Raw genomic sequence first — 16,783 nt, 5'->3', positions numbered from 1 at the left:
CCCATAGTATTTTGAATTCATTAACTAGCAAATACAGATTTCATTCATATTAATAATTTGTTTTTTGCAAGGTTTGTAGCTCAGGTTGAGGTTTAGGGTGTAGATTTGCTCGCTGAGCAGTAGGTTTGATATCCAGACGTTTCATTACCTGGCTAGGTAACATCATGAGTTGCGACCTCCAAGTGAAGCGAAGCTGTTGTCTCCTGCTTTCTATTTATATCACCAGCATTCACAGAATCCTTACCAGTGTGGAAGCAGGACATTTAGCCCATCGATACGGGCTGCATAGATATAAATAGAAAGCAGGAGACAACAGCTTCGCTTCACTTGGGGGTCGCCACTGATGATGTTACCTAGCCAGGTAATGAAACGTCTGGATATCAAACCTACAGCTCAGCGAGCAAACCTACACCCTAATAATTTGTTGTATCCCAGGATTGATTGGAAAAGATGTGGAAAGACTTATATTAAAATGAAAATGCTCAAAATAAAATAAAATGGGAATTGCACTTTTTGGTTTCTTAACTACTAAATTTGACCCCCTACTTTCCCTCCCTTACAGTTATTATCAGGCCATACAGCCGAAATGCAAAATGTTATTCTAAGCTTTTGAACTCATGAATTTAGCCTTACTTTTATGGAAAATGCTGAAATTGCAAAAGGTTATTGAAAAGAATGGTAAACAGAATGAGTGCCTTCAGTTGCTGAAGGAGAAACTACAGAAGCAGGGGTTATTCTTTGTAAAACAGCAAAAGAAACAGGGAGTCTCCAGACAGAGTAAATGTTTGAGCCTGAGGAGGGAGATACAGAGGTGTTTCGATAAAAAGCTGGACTTTCATCCTCAAGGCTAGTAGAAAATGTTGAGAAAATTCCCAGCTTTGCATGCCTACCTCAGGAAGTATTACTTTCAAAAGTACAATCTTTATTGTTGATGGCTGGCTGCTGGTTCCAGCCTACTTCAGAAAAAGGTGGGATGCATCCGCAGTTTCATTGTATTTTGTTCTTAGCTGAGAGCCCACAAAAATGAAAATCATTTGCTTATTGAAATAGCTAGGCCTGGCTCGATTGACAGCTCTAACCTCAATCAATTTGACAATGTGTTGGTTTACAGAAGGGAAAACGTTTCATGTACTGAAAAGTTGAGAGGTCTAGATAGCTGACACTTCCAGGAGAATCTTTTACAACACATAGTTAAAAATTATGAAGGAATAATTTTTTAAGCTTTTGTTTATCTAACTGCCACTATGAAGGGTATGTTTCTCTACAGTGCATACATGGTGTATAGGCCTGGAAGTGCCATACCTTAGCATAGAGCGGCTGAAGGGCCATGGGGGTTATTTGGGGAAGCACACCTTTGCATAGGAGAAGGATATTTTGAACTTCCTTTTCAGTGGTTTATGAAAGAAGAATTATATTTGCTGAACCCACAGGGGGACATTTATTTAAACAATCTTGTAGATAAGATGAAGGTGAATCAGTTAGTGACAATCTCATTTCCAATTTCACTTTTGAAATCATTATTTTTTTCCACTTCCACCATCTCATTAGCAGTAAATTCCTTATCATTACCATTTGTTGCATAAAAGGTGTTCCTCCTGATATGCGCCTGCATTCATTGGCCAAGGCCTTAATCGTTTTCATCCAGTCCTTGTACCGTCAGCTAATGGAAATGGTATTTCCTGGTTGACCTTTCCCAGATCTGTCAAAATCTTGCATAGTTTCTAGAGTGTCTCCTCAATCTCCTTTTACTCCAAAGTCCAAGTCATTTATATATAGCAAAAGCATATAAATCACAGCATTGTCAGTCTTTATCAGTCTCCTAGCATCATTGAGATGGCAATGGAGCTAGGGATTCCCAGTTGCAGGGCAATTGTGGGTTCAGCATGGGACCTGCCATTGGTGAAGACATTGACAAGGTGGGTCCAGCAGCGAAGAGATGGCGCCTAAAGATTGGTGACTCCGACGTTGGTGGGTCTGGCACAAGCGCCAGTACAGGTGTTGTTGGTGAGCCAGCTCAGGATTCTCTTTCAGTTATATCTTTTATCCTTTTTATGCTTGAACAATTCAAAATGGCACTGGATTGTGGTGACTGTTGGAGTTTTTCACTGAATTTTAATGTACCATTCACGAAAATATCAATTTTAATAAACAAATAATTCTTTCTGTTACTTACTGGTGAATGGTTCTATTGACTCTGTTTAAATTTTGCAGGTTATAATGCTTGGCGGAAATTCTGTGGCCTTACGCAGATCAACAATCTTAATCAATTTCGTCAAGTTATCAAGAATTTGAAAGTGGCAAGGAAATTCTTCGAATTGTACAGAACTGCAAACAATATTGATGTGTGGATTGGGGCTATTGCTGAACCTTCGGTCACAGGTGGAAAAGTGGGCCCATTGTTGGCTTGTTTAATAGGACAGCAATTCAAGAACCTGAGAGATGGTGACAGGTAATGGATAATATTAACCGCACAAAAACAGCTCAGCACATTGATATTCAGTACTTCAGTAGAATATTATTTCACAATCAAACAATCATAGTTCAGAGACACTGGGTTGCCTAGAACTCCAGTCTGAAACTTTATTGCTGGAACAGCACAGCAGGTCAGGCAGCATCTAGGGAACAGAAGCTGTTCCCTAGATGCTGCCTGACCAGCTGTGCTGTTCCAGCAATAAAGTTTCAGCTTTGATCTCCAGCGTCTGCAGACCTCACTTTCTCCTAGAACTCCAGTCTACCAGCCTTAACTGTGTTATGTTCAGTCAATCAATTTTGTTACAGGTAAAGCCAGTTATCATAGAACCCCAAAGCGTGGAAGCAGGCCCTTCAGCCCATTGTCTCCATACTGACCCTTCAAAGAGCATCTCACCTAGACCCACCTACCTATCCTATCCCTGTAAACCTGCATTTCCCATGGCTAACCCACCTAGTCTGCACATTCTTCGACAATATGGACAAGTTAGTGTGGCCAATCTACCTAATGCAGATCTTTGGAGTGTGGGAGGAAACCAGAGCACCTAGGCAAAAGCTACAGCGAATGTGCAAATTCCACACAGCCAGTTGCACAAGGATGGAATCAAACCCAGGTCCTAGTGCTGTGAGGCAGCAGTGCTAAACACTGAGCCACTGTGCCATTTATATTGTATTTATGATTTATAGCAAACAACTGGCTTGGTGTTAACATTCCACTCTTGAGTCAGAAGATGCAAAATTTGAACCCAGCCTCAGATAGTCACAAGGCATTTGATTTGACTTGATCAATTTATTGTCACATGTACCGAAGTACAGTGAAAAGTTTTGTTTATGAGTGGTACAAGCAGATCATAGTAAGCACGGATGTACAAATCAAAAAGACTTAGACAAAGGCATAAAGGTTACATTTCATTGGATGCGTGCTAGGCGAGATCAACGTTAGCTAGATCAGTGTTATTTGGGGCTAGAATCTGTTCATCAGTCTAATAACAGCCAGGAAGAAACTTTTCCTAAACCTACTGTGCATGTGTTTAAGCTTCTGTATCTTCTGCCTGACAGAAGAGGTTGTAGGAGATCACTACTGGGGTGTAATAGGTTTTTGATGTTTTTGGCAGCCTTTCCATGGCAGCGAGCCATGTAAATGGACTCTATGGATGGAAGGTTGGCTTCCGTGATGGTCTGGGCTGTGCACACCCACCTTTTGTAGTTTCTTATGGTCCTGAGCAGAACAGTTGCCATACCAGGCCATTATGCACCCAGACAGTGTGCTTTCTGTGATGCATCTGTCGAAATTGGTGAAGGTCCTTATGGACATGCCAAATTTACTGAGTCTCCTGAGGCTGAAGAGGCATTGTTGTGCCTTCCTGACCATTGCATTTGCATGGGAAGTCCAGGATAGGTTGTCGGTTATCATCATTCTGAGGAATTTGACACTCTCCGCCCTCTCAACTTCCGTTCCATTGATGTAGATGGGGATGTGTTCTCCTCCTTTCTTTCTGGAGTCAATGATCTTTAACATTGCCGGCATTGAGAGAGAGGTTGTTCTCATTGCACTACGTCACCAAGCCCTCTTTCTCCCTTCTGTATTTTGACTCGTTGTTGTTAGATATGGTGGTGTCATTAGCGAATTTGTGGGTGGCGTTCATTTGGAATTTGGCAACACAGTTTCGATTGTACAAGAAGTACAGTAGGCGGCTGAGGATGCATCCTCGCAAGGTTCCAGTGTTAAGAGTGTTATTGTGGAGGAGGTGCACTTACCTGTCTGTGCGGCAAAAGACTGAGGATCCAATTGCAGAGGGCAGAGCTGTGATCTAGGTCTCAGATTTTGAGATCAGTCTGGCTGGGATAATGGTGTTGAAGGTGGAGCTGTAGTCAATGAGCTCGAGTCTGACGTAAATGTCTTTGTTGTTCAGATGTTCCAGGGATAAGTGCAGGGCTAGAGATATGGCATCCACTATGGAGCTGTTACATCAGTAGACAAATGGAGACTAGTTCTGAATTCTGGGTTGACATGCAGCTTAAATTTGTGATCTGGTGGTATCTTTTGTCACTCCTCCCACACCCACCCACCCCCTGCCTCCTGTCCCAATCCCTAATTCCCAATTATGTGCATTCTGAGATCCCATATAAGATGAAGAATCGTATTACAAGTTATGAAGTTGATTATGGATGTGTAAAGAATGTCACATTGTTAATCAACCAGCAAATCCTTCCATTACATCATGCTACTTTTCTATCAGAGACTAGAAACATGATTACAATCTTCAAAGAGTGTGATGTGTATGAAGTTAAAAATCACACAACACCAGGTTATAGTCCAACAGGTTTAATTGGAAGCACACTAGCTTTCGGAGCAACGCTCCTTCATCAGGTGATTGTGAGGAGCGTCGCTCCGAAAGCTAGTGTGCTTCCAATTAAACCTGTTGGACTATAACCTGGTGTTGTGTGATTTTTAACTTTGTACCCCCCAGTCCAACACCGGCATCTCTGAATCATGATGTGTATGAAGAGTGTGTCACCAACCTTTCCGTAAATGTATCTTCAGTCAATTGGAAACTATGTGATCACTTAGTGTCCTGAAGAAATTTGAAAATGAAGTAAAGTGTAAAACCAACACTTTGCAAAATATGCGAGGGTCGATTTTTCCCACCTGAGTTTACTATTTACTACATTTGAAGTCAATCAATGCTGTCCCTGCTGACATTTTTAAAACAGCTGCTCTAGGTTAACTGAAAGTCCACAGTTATTATTTTAAAGACAGCAAATGCACTACCTCTGATGTGCATTTGCAGTCATTGAGTAAGCAGAAGCCATGGAATTCATAGTGTTAAAGGAGGTCCCTTGATCCTTCATGCAAATATCAATGTTTGCTTTTCAACTAGAATTAATTAATCTGTTCCTATTTTCCTGATATCATTTTGTATTATTTCTTTTCAAATAATTGTCCAATTTCCATTTGTTATGAAGCAGACCAAACCCCCTTCAAATATATCAAGGAGCTATGGTCTAGGCTAACTTTTTTTAAAATGCAAGTATAAGGTGCTGTGTTCCAGATGTAATTTGATTGGTTATATTACTTAGCTTTAAGCAAACAATTTTATAATTACTCTACAGTTAAAACGCAAACAAAAGAAAAAGAGGAATTGGTGTAACATTAACTGTACTGGAAAACTTAACAGAATAATAATTACTTAACTGCTAAACAGCAACTATTCCAATATAGTAATATCCCATAAACACACCCTCGGTAAAGCAAATTCAGTAAAACAGAATGTTTCACATGTAATATTTCTCTAGTCAGGATGAAAGAATATCAGAAGAAAATTCTGGCAGAGAAAGAGTGTACTCAAGAATTTTGCTGTAGCAGGGAGAGATGTATGGAAGTTTCAAAACCCCAACAACCACTGAAAGCTAAACTAAGACTGACTGCACCCAATCATGCTGCTTCTATTGTTCCAACTTTTTTTAAAAAAACCAAAGTCTCACAAGCTGTTTATTTTATTTATTAGGAGCAGACCATTTTTCACCTATGTCTTAACCAGGACAAAATACACTTCTTAGAGCCATAATATGGTTGCACATTTAAATGAATGATGTCTCAATTTAATCTCATGGATGAAAAAGTACTCCACATTCTCACAGTTCTTTCCTTTTTTGAAAATATTTGTTCTCCTACGCTAATCATCATCCTGTGAAAGCCCTTTATTGACTACAATTGATTTGCAAATCTCAAATGATTCTCATACTATTTCAGATTCCACTTGTTTCCAGGTGATTCATTACAACAGGAAGCCGCCTCAATCATGTACATTGCAACCTGATCTACGTTAGCAATTTCAGAGGCTTCTCTATGATGCTTTTCCTCTTGATTTATCGGGCATCAGCTTTAGCACTCTGTTGGCATTCTCAGCTCTGAATTTAGCTATCATGGGTTCAAGCACCATGCCAGGAACCTACAGTCTTAACGCACATCTTAATGTTTAGAGGAGTGCTGCACAGTCAGATAAAATGTTAAACTAAGATCCAGCTGCCCTTTCAAGGGAATATAAAGATGTACAAGGAAGCTTTCCATAATCTTGGCTAATATTTCTCCTTCCACACAGAGCATCTGGTCATTTATCCCATTGTTCTTTGCTGTGCATCAAATTAGCAGCTGTGTACCTTAAACTACAAGTGACTGTACTTTAAATGTTTATCATTATCTGTGATAAGCTTGTGGGACATTGATGTTGTGAAAGGAGTATTACAAATGCAAGTTTTTCTTTCCCTTTAGATTCTGGTGGGAAAATGACGGTGTTTTTTCAGGCAGCCAACGCCAGGCTCTTGCTAAAATCTCCCTGTCCAGGATTATCTGTGATAACACCGGGATTCAATCTGTTCCTCGGGAAGCATTTAAATTCAGTCAGTATCCAAGCGGATATGTGGAGTGCAACACGATACCAGCAGTAGACCTGAGTGACTGGAAGGAGGATACTCAAGGTATCTTAATTACAAGACTGGCTCAGTCTTCAGAAAGCTGGCATTATTACTAATTGATTTTTGAGCGTAAAACTACCCAAATCTATTGTAATAAAACGACAAAGAGGAGCTGAAGTCTGGAACTTTGAAAACCATTTCTTTGTGATTTAGTCATGCACTTCACTTTTTCAAGAGCAGAGTGATCCACCTGCAGTTTCAAAATTAGATCTCTGACACTTTGGACTTACATTATCCAATATAATTATCCCATTCCCACCTTGAATAAAAAGAGATGCCTCAATATCAAGTTCAAGTGGGGTCTGCAAAAAATGTAGATTGTAGGCAAACTGTTCTCATTGGCGGAAGGTTCAAGACTGAAAGGACACAGACTTAAGATCATTGGCAAAAGCAGCAATGACAATGTACGGAAAGTCTTTCTCAGTCAATAAGAGGTTAAGATCTGGAATATGCTGCCTGAGAGTATGGTGGAGTTAGGTTCAACTGAGGCATTCAAAATGGAATTGGACTATTATCTGCACAATTTTTGTCCCCTTATTTGAGGAAAGATGTGGTGGCATTGCAGGCAGTTCAGAGGCGATTCACTGGATTGAGCCCAGAGATGAGGGGTTTGTCGTATGAAGAGAGATTGGACAGTTTAGGCCTATACTCTCTGGAATTTAGAAGAATGAGGAGAGATCAAAATGAGGTATTCAAGATGATAAAAGGTGTGAATAAAATAGATGTGGAGTGGATACTTCCTCCTTTGGGGCATTCTAGGGCAAGAGGTCATAGTCTTAGGACAAGGGGTAGCAAATTTAAAACAGAGTTGAGGAAAAACTACTTTTCCCAAAGCGTTATGAATCGGTGGAATTAGCTGTCCCACAAGGGACAGTGAATATTGGGATAGTGAGTAAATTTAAGGAGGAGTTGTACAGATTTTTAATTGGTAATGGGTTGAAGGGATACAAAAAGAAATCAGGAAAATGGCATGAGGAGCATATCAGCCATGATCGAATGGTGGAGCAGACTTGGTGAGCCGAATGGCCTAATTCTGCTCCTATATCTTATCAATCTGAAAAGGAAGGATGTACAGGATTACAGGGAGAAGATCAGGGGAATGGCTTTAGGTGACTTGCTCATTCAGAGAACCAGTACAGTCACAGTAAGTCAAGTAGCTTCCCTTTCTGCTATAATTCTGTGACTATCAACCAAGCACTCTCACCTTATTATCCTAATTTTCCACATTTGTTTCATTCTGATTTTTTAAGTACAACATTCATAAACATAACTAATAACTTATAATCTTAAAATAACTACATGAGTGTTCACTGCTTGATGGCATAAAGATTCCCTTTTGCAGTTGACATTTTAAGGCTACCTCCAGGTTTCCTCAGATCCCATTACCAACATTAAACTCATTTGCAAAAGAAGTGCATTAAATTATTTACTGAGTGTGGAGAACTGTTTCTAGTTGGCATGATATGTTTCATATCCAGTTTTTCAAGCACAGCTAAAAATGTTCAATTTCAAGCTTCAATAAAAAATGAAAAACAAAAATCAAAATGTTTCTTTCAAGAGAATTTTGCGGTCCTTATCACTTTGTTGTTACCATTGTCTCCAAAATGTCAGAAGCACCCAAACACCCTCAACAGTTAACCTTTCCGATTTTACCTCAGTAACATCATTCATCCTTGGCACTACCTTGGAATATTGCCTCCTGAAATTCCTCTCCGCACTTTTTTTTTTCTCAACACCCAATTACTACAAATGCTCTCTGGTCAAATTCCAATCTTTAGGGGTCAATAAATGTCAACTGATCCAAAACCTTTTTACAAGTTTAGAGACCACACAAAATAGCATTTTCCTTTCACCCTTGTCTTGAGAGATGTGGGATCATGTTCAATAATGACCAAGATCAGTGAATGGTGAAAATCATCTCTTTATTGAGTATTCTTTCCAGAGTTCGAGAGAGTGATGGAATCCAAAGTACAGTTTTACAATAGCCTCTTTCATATACAGTTTTTAGGTATGTTAGCATTTTTGTGATCTGGTGTCACATGATTGTATCGATTGTACACAAGTTTGTGTGACATCTATCCTCGGGAGATAGTTTAAGCACTTGCTAAATAGTGCTTGTTCCTCCTGATAGTATTAGAATGACTGTCCAGTCTGTGCTTGCATAATTAAATGGTGTTAGTCCCTTTGTCTTTAAAGTTAGTGATGTTAATAGAAATGCTAGACCTATATGATGTAAATAAGTGAGAAATTATATGTGTACTAAATAAAATTATAGAGGATATTAAACTGATCTCCAGCAGCTGGATCTAGAGATTTCATTTACTATTGCCAGTTTTGAACAGTTCTGACACATTCATTTATGCAGTTTCACGGAAGCGCTATTTTGATAGTAAGTTTCTTAAAGGGGGTAGTGGCTGTATTTAATATACATTTAAAAAGTATAAGTCCATACGTTAGTACAAGCTGGTAGTCCTAAATAAAAGTTAGAAATAGGAATTAGATTTAATAGAAATAGGTAGTATAAAAGGAAATTTCAAAGAGATAAAAAGCAGCAGACTGTAGGGCCATGCTTGTAAAGGAAACTGTTTGACGTCCTGCAACTATTCAGGTCCTGAGAGATAGTTACTAAGGGATAATTAATATTATATTCTTTACAGAGTTTTGTGTGGGTTAAGAAAACATGATGACATTGATGGCATTGTTCTGAGTAAGTGACAGTATTAACGTTTATTCAGAGGTAGCCTTTGATATAGAAACAGGTCTAAACACTGCTTGCAGCATGGGGCTGATAAGAATTGAATGGTGTAAAGTAACAGTAATGGGTTGGCAGCCCAGGAAGGGATGTTTAATTTGGTTTATCTTTGTAAGAGTAAAATGGAAATGCGGTATAGTAAACATAGGGCGCTAAATGCAGTTTAATGAATGAATGGAAATGTGGTATCGTAAAATAGAGTGCTTGTGAGTGAATTAGTGAAGAGAATCAGAATACAATATTTCACACTGATATGCCCCAGCTTTCAGTCCTCAACTTTCCAGACTTAAATTTTTTATCTTTATGCTCAAGGTTGTCCTCTTTCTGTCTCCTCATGCTCTGCTCCTTGATGTCCCTGAACTCTGCCATTAGCTTTTTTAACTCTGCTTCCTCATTTTATCCAACTATTGTTGGCTGGGTTTTCATATTCTCAGTCATTAAGGTCTATACACTGAAATTTCTTCTCATGTTCCTCAACATCTTCATCATCCTCACTTCCATTTAAGACTTACCTTTTAAGACTCACTTGATAACCACTTTTCTGTCATTCTGTTTAATCTTTGGCTGGGCACCCACAATCATTCAAACATTCTCTGTAACATTTCCTAATTGATGTCTATTTTCTCTCTTTACAGTGACCCCCTGTGGTTCTGTTCCTGTTGTGAGATTTGGCCATTTCTCAATCTGTAATTTGGCAGTCAAATACACCTGTAAGTCCGGATTCAAGATAGTGGGAGGTGACACAATAAAGTGTCTGAGTAATGGAAAATGGGACTCAACACCACCTAGATGTGCGGGTAAGAGCTTTAATAAATACATGAGTTAATAGAAAATTAAAATGGAGTGCAAGAAATGGAGGAGAATAATTTCTCACTTTAGCAGCCAGTCAGCTTACCATTCAGGAGAACCAGACTATTCCAGGTGCAAAATCTCAGTTGTATAGATCTGACAAGCTGGAAAGCCTCAGGCAATGTTGGGTAACCTGGAGACCGTAAAGCCAGCATTACAGTCAGACCTGTGACAGGAAAAGGCTAGATAAGGGCTTACAATTTCAAAAGTGTGTGAGGACAGCAAAACTCGGATTAAGTTCAATGAGCACTCCAACTTTTCCTGGTCCCATGAAAATAAATGTCTCACTTGCCACTGAGGACATCCACTTCATGATCAACAAGTTCAACTGCGTGCTCACAGAGGATACTTCACCAACAAAAGGCTTTGCAATCATTGTGAACAAGATCCTGATTCAAATCTGTTTTCAAGAATCCTACCTGAGTCTGATGGGTATGTCAGATATGTCCCAAACCAGCAGTGAGGTCTCTGCTGCATCTAAATGCATAAAAACCTACAAGAAAGAGGGAAGGGATAAAGTATTAGATAAATATAGAAAAATTGGATCAATCAGGCTCAGACGATGTTAGTGGTCCAAAATGGAATAATATAATACAGTTGATCACAGGAAATCTGCCAGATAGTGGAATTAGTGTGGAAGGAGTCTGAGGGAGGTCCAGTGAATTTCAGAGATATCAATTTTAAGAGTTTAATGTAAATACCAAACCAGTTCAATATGAGTTCCCTGACTGGTGCTGTTAACCTGGTCCAATCAGGAAGCCCTGGCTGACAGATAATAAACAGGAGTGACAGAGGTTCTGTTCACTCTGAGAGCCGGCTTTGAGGGAGCTAGATCATTGCCATGGACTCTCCAAGTGTAAATAAAGGATGACTTGGTGAAGGGAAACCAGCTTCTGTGGAGTTATATCAGAAATGAAAACAATATGACTTATACAATTAAAAGTAGTGACTTAGGTGGTATTGTAGAACTGTGAGACCTAGGGGTCTAGGTGCAATTTCTTTGAAGTTTGCTTCACATACATATAGGGAGGTTAAGAAAGCATTTAGTATACATGCCTTTGTTGCTCAAAGTTATGTTGAGATTATTCAGAATGTTGGTGAGGCTTGTTCTAGACTACTATATCCTGTTATGATTGCCCTGTTACAGGAAGAAAGTATTAAACTGGATAAGGTTAGAAGAGATTTAAGCTGCCAGGAATGGAGGGTTTGAATTATAAGGAGAGGCTGGATAGGCTGGAACTTTTGTCACTGAATCATAAGAGATTGAGGGGTGACCTTATAGAGGTTTATAAAATTATAAGAGCCATAGATAAGGTAGTGTATTTTCCCTAAGCTGGAAGATTTCAAGATTAGGGGCCATATTTTTAAGATGAATGGAGAAAGATTTAATAAAGACATGGGGGCAATTATTTTGCACAGAGAGTGGTTCGTGTGTGGATTGAACTCCCAGAAGAAGTGATGGAAGCAGGTACAGTTGCAACATTTAAAACTCATTTGGATTAGTACATGAATAAGAAACGTTTGGAAGGCTTTGGGCCAAATGCAGGCAGGTGGACTAGTTTAGTTTGGGATTATGTTTGACATGGACTAGTCATACTGAAGGGTCTGTTTCCATATTGTATGACTCTGTGACTCTATAATAGAACTATTGAATTATTTTCTGGTATATTTCACTAAATATTATAAATCTTTCAGTTCCCTACTAATTGTATCTGACTATATTACAGGTGCAAGAGTCAAGATTTGCTCAAAATGGAAGCAGTTAGAGAACGGATACCTGGAAAAGGTAAACTTTGGGAATTTCCTCTGATTTGCCTGCAGGGGTCTGCAAGATTCTTGCACCTCATTTTCCTGCTTTTCCATTCTGTATTGTTTTGAAGGGCAACGCACTGAAGAGGAATTAGGAAACTGTATCATCCCCTTGTTATTCAGATATTGCTTTTTGTTCTAACATTTAGGGACTAAATCCAACATTTAATTAAGCACTGAATGCAGGATCTTAATTTAAAACTACCTTAACACATCCTCGGAACGTAACTCAAGGAATGAAAAAGTCTTTTTTTTCTGGATCTTGCTCTTAGCTTAAAGTTGAGCTGATCCAAAACTTCACAGCTCACACCATAGTTTGCACCAAAATCTGATTCTCACTCATTTTAAACTCTGCAAAAAAAAATTCATTGGATGTAAAACAATTTGATTCAAACTTGTAGTTTTATATATACCTGTAAGTCTTTCTGGTATCTTTAAACCTTGGGAGTACGCTAAACATAAATTATTCAGTGTTATTTCTTTTTTTTTGGAAATTGTACATGAAAACTTAAAGCAGGTGCAGAACATTTAGATCTTTCAGTTTGTGTCTTCGGTCGTCCAAGTGCAGCACATTAAGTCTCTCTTGTTTTGGAGATAAATATTTGTAAAATGCTGCAGTGACATGACAAAACTGCCCTTCCTTAGGCAGTTCCACACCAAGTATTTCCCAGGCAGTCATTTTAATTTTGTAAGTCGATTCTTAGCACTTTCTAATTCTAGCCTTTTTTGGGGGATCCATGCATGGTGCAACACCAATCACTTTGCCAATAGTGGGAATATTCAGCCGCTTTGTCACAATTTCCTCTTGTGATGGCTTCTCAAAGAAATTCATTATGTGCTGGGCCATATTGTGTCTTATTGCCTTTTTCCTACGAATAATCCAAATGTTGGAAGCAATGTTGTTTAACAAGTGCAGGGAAATATCTGCATATTGCAGGGTGCAGATAAACATGTTGATCTATTCTTACAGGTGCATGGAGTTCCTTGTCAGGATGAAGGGGCAATAGCAGCGGAGGACAACTTAATTGAACCAGAAGAACATTAAGATGACGGTGGGCCACTGGAACTTAGCAAGAGAATTATTCCAAAAATATCCAAATTTTCTGCACAACCTGCAACTGAGAATCCAAAGCTAATTGGACTAATTCAATTCTATCATATCATTTCTGATGAACAGTGAGACTAGTCACATGTGAAATTTAACCCAAACATAAATGGGTAGGTTTAGACCGAGTTTGGAGCAGTGGGGATTCAGAATGTTTTAAATTGGGTTCCAAACCAAAACTAGCTCAACCTACTTTCAGTCTGAACTGAGACAGGGAAGAGATGGCTTATGTCATTTTTTTTTAGATTTGATTTAGATTTTTTGTTAGCCTTCCTAAATCTTGGCCCCAAATCAGTGATAGGAGACAAAAATTGTTTGGATCGAAGAATTGAATGCCCTTGTATCTAGCTCCTGGATTTAGTGTGACTACCTGAGGAAATTTCACAATCCAGCTCTCTCAAACCTTGCCCAGTTGCTCTCAGAACCCACAGCCCTCATTAGATCTTCAAGCCATCTCCTGATCCCTTTGATCTGCCTCATCAGAATTGTGAACTCCCCCGATCCCCACTTCTGACTTCCTGATCCACAACATTCCCTGTCTCCAACCCCAACCCTATCCATGAATAGCGGCCACCCTGGATTGCTCTCACATACTGATTGATTTCTCTATACGTGGAGTGGAATTTTAGATTTGAAATTCAGCTTGCTTAATCTGTGTATTTTAAAATGCTTTTTTGCAAACCCCTGTACTCTGAGAGAGGAGAGCAATTATTTTGTGTATTGATACATTGTGTCTGAATAGAGTCATCTTGTGCTGCTGCTGCAGTGATACACCTAATCTCAAAACACTGGCAGATTTAGTTATCAACCAAGAAATCAATGATTAATTAGAAGAAGCAGCGTAATTATATTTGTACTCAAAAAGTAAGTAATTGATCATTAGAAATAAAAATAATTTTAAGATTAATTTTTACCGATAAATCTAATAGAATTTACTCATAACCTGAGAAGCAGCCTCTGCAAGATACAAGGCCAAACACCTCCAATTCCCGAAAAGCTAAAACTGTCCTTGGGTTTCACAGTCACAGACGCACAGACTAATTAATGTAGGCCTGCCATTCTAGGAGAAAAGTGTGTCATTTTCTCATGTTAAGTCACCTTGTAGAATGGTAAAGACCAGTTAATTTAAGCATCACTGGATTATTAGCAAATTGGATACTTTAATTAAAATGTACCGAATGTACGGTAAAATAAGGTTTTTGAGTGTCATATTTTGTGCATGTGTGTAGAGGTTTTCCAGCTGAGGGAAATGATGCTTTTGCCCGCGTTAAGGCAGAAACTTAAGGTGTTTTGAAATGTCAGATTTTAAGACGGTGTAGTTAGGACTTCTGTCATTGGGAACTTTGATATGTAATGTCTTGGGAAAGAAGAACTTTTTCCATCCACAAATGGGAATCCAGTTGAACCAGAAGTCGGTCTTGTATATGAATATATTGCTTTACCCTCTTTTGTATGGAGGTTATTGTGAACCTCTCAAGCTTAGCATTATCTTCTGCTTGGTACTAGAATCATTTTGGTGGTTAGATTACTGTATTATGTTCTTTGCTTATATTCAATAAAATTTGGTTTTATGCATCGACTTAGTGTTCTGTCTTACCTGATGGTACATCTCTGTCAAACCAGAAACATCTAAACTGTAGAGTTTAAAGGGATTAACTTGAAACTTTTTAACAGCCTGATCAATCAAACTGAAGTAATCAAAATCCAATGAATTTCATTTTAAATCCTGTTATAACAGCACAGGGATAGCAAGCCAAACCAAATCAGCCTCACTATCACTGGATTTGTAGCACAGTGAAATTTAGAACTTTCAGTGACCCACCTAGTTGTTCAATTGTTCCTTACCATACTTTATGAATAACAGTTCTTGGACACAAGTTTATAACTTAAACAAAAATTAACAATTAACAATTAACGCACAGACCGACACACAGGTACAGTTGAGGGATAATTAAAGAGAAAAAATCAAAAGAATCATCATTGGCCGGTGCCAATATTAAATAAACTCTTTCATATGATGAATGCCAAGTCTTCAGAATTCCTTGGACAATGGGTTATTCACAGGCAAGTAGAACTGTACATCTTGCTTGAATTCTGAAGTCACCAGTTTATGCTCATTGTTTCAGTAGACTTCAAGAAATATTTATTTATTTCTTGCAGACTGGGATTCTTTTCTCAGAGTGTACAACAATAGAGACTAGAGAGACTGCAAAACAAAAAAATGACAATCTCCAGATATTTTCAAAAATCAGACTGCCTCCTGCCAAAACTCAATCAGAACTGGTTCTCTCTAATATATTCTGTGGTTAGCTAACTAGCACTGGTTCTAACTTGATTGACCAAATCAAAGCTCAACCTGCTGTCAGTCCTGAGCACAGCAACACCTCGGTGCCAATTCATCTACAGTATCCTTAGGTTAATAATTAAGTTGCATTATTTTCCAGGCCAGTTCCCAGCAGAAACCATCTGTCTTAGTCCAATCTTATTTTAAAAGAAAGCGCTGTTCAAAGTTCAACTTCAACTTACATTTCCAAACCAAAACAATGAGAAAAATAAAAGTAGTGATGATCTCAACACACTGTTCAATTTGAGCCCTCTTATCCCTTATCCTGGCAGAAGTGACCACTTTTCCCTTTAAAGGTTGCATACTCCCCCAGGTTCTAACCTAGCATGGCAGCATTCACCGGACAATTCCCCCTGACTGAAGCCAAGTCTATAGGTCAGATTGCCAATGCTGTGGCGATAGATCTGTCACATCAGGCACAACTACAACTCTGCAGTGTGCACACTAATACCAACTTTATGGTTTTGTGTAACGTTTTGAGTTACCCACTGGGTCAGGTCAATAACACTGACATCTTCTACAAACCCACCGACTCCCACAGCTACCTGGATTACACCTCTTCCCACCCTACCTCTTGCAAAAATGCCATCCCGTATTCCCAATTCCTCCGCCTCCGCCGTATCTGCTCCCAGGAGGAGCGGTTCCACCATAGAACACACCAGATGGCCTCCTTCTTTAGAGACCGCAATTTCCCTTCCCAAGTGGTTAAAGATGCCCTCCAATGGATCTCATCCACATCCCGCACCTCCGCCCTCAGACCCAACCCCTCCAACCGCAACAAGGACAGAACGCCCCTGGTGCTCACCTTCCACCCTACCAACCTTCGCATAAACCAAATCATCCGCCGACATTTCCGCCACCTCCAAACAGACCCCACCACCAGGGATATATTTCCCTCCCCACCCCTCTCCGCCTTCCGCAAAGACCGTTCCCTCCGTGACTACCTGGTCAGGTCCACGCCCCCCTACAACCCACCCTC

At 39.3% G+C, this 16,783-nt stretch overlaps 1 protein-coding gene and 1 long non-coding RNA gene across 3 annotated transcripts in view; one reads left to right on the top strand and one right to left on the bottom strand.

Annotated features, from left to right (window-relative positions):
• Positions 1–15,039, top strand: part of LOC122564093 (myeloperoxidase-like) — a 46,708-nt gene extending 31,669 nt beyond the window's left edge. The window contains exons 11-15 of the mRNA XM_043718653.2: positions 2,212–2,449; positions 6,743–6,948; positions 10,333–10,494; positions 12,274–12,332; positions 13,326–15,039. Coding sequence (XP_043574588.1) covers positions 2,212–2,449; positions 6,743–6,948; positions 10,333–10,494; positions 12,274–12,332; positions 13,326–13,400 — 740 coding nt within the window. The 3' untranslated portion in view covers positions 13,401–15,039. The remainder of the gene's footprint in view (positions 1–2,211; positions 2,450–6,742; positions 6,949–10,332; positions 10,495–12,273; positions 12,333–13,325) is intronic.
• Positions 1–16,783, bottom strand: part of LOC148141882 (uncharacterized) — a 118,453-nt gene that overhangs the window by 82,130 nt on the left and 19,540 nt on the right. For both annotated transcript variants that reach the window (XR_015752363.1, XR_015752362.1), the window contains exon 2: positions 10,966–11,039. This is a non-coding gene — a long non-coding RNA (uncharacterized LOC148141882). The remainder of the gene's footprint in view (positions 1–10,965; positions 11,040–16,783) is intronic.

Source organism: Chiloscyllium plagiosum, unplaced genomic scaffold (genome assembly GCF_037043375.1).
Source record: "Chiloscyllium plagiosum isolate Xiang-an unplaced genomic scaffold, Cpla_swu_hap1 HiC_scaffold_31, whole genome shotgun sequence".
Taxonomy (NCBI): domain Eukaryota; kingdom Metazoa; phylum Chordata; class Chondrichthyes; order Orectolobiformes; family Hemiscylliidae; genus Chiloscyllium; species Chiloscyllium plagiosum.
This window is presented reverse-complemented; position numbering and strand designations above follow the sequence as displayed.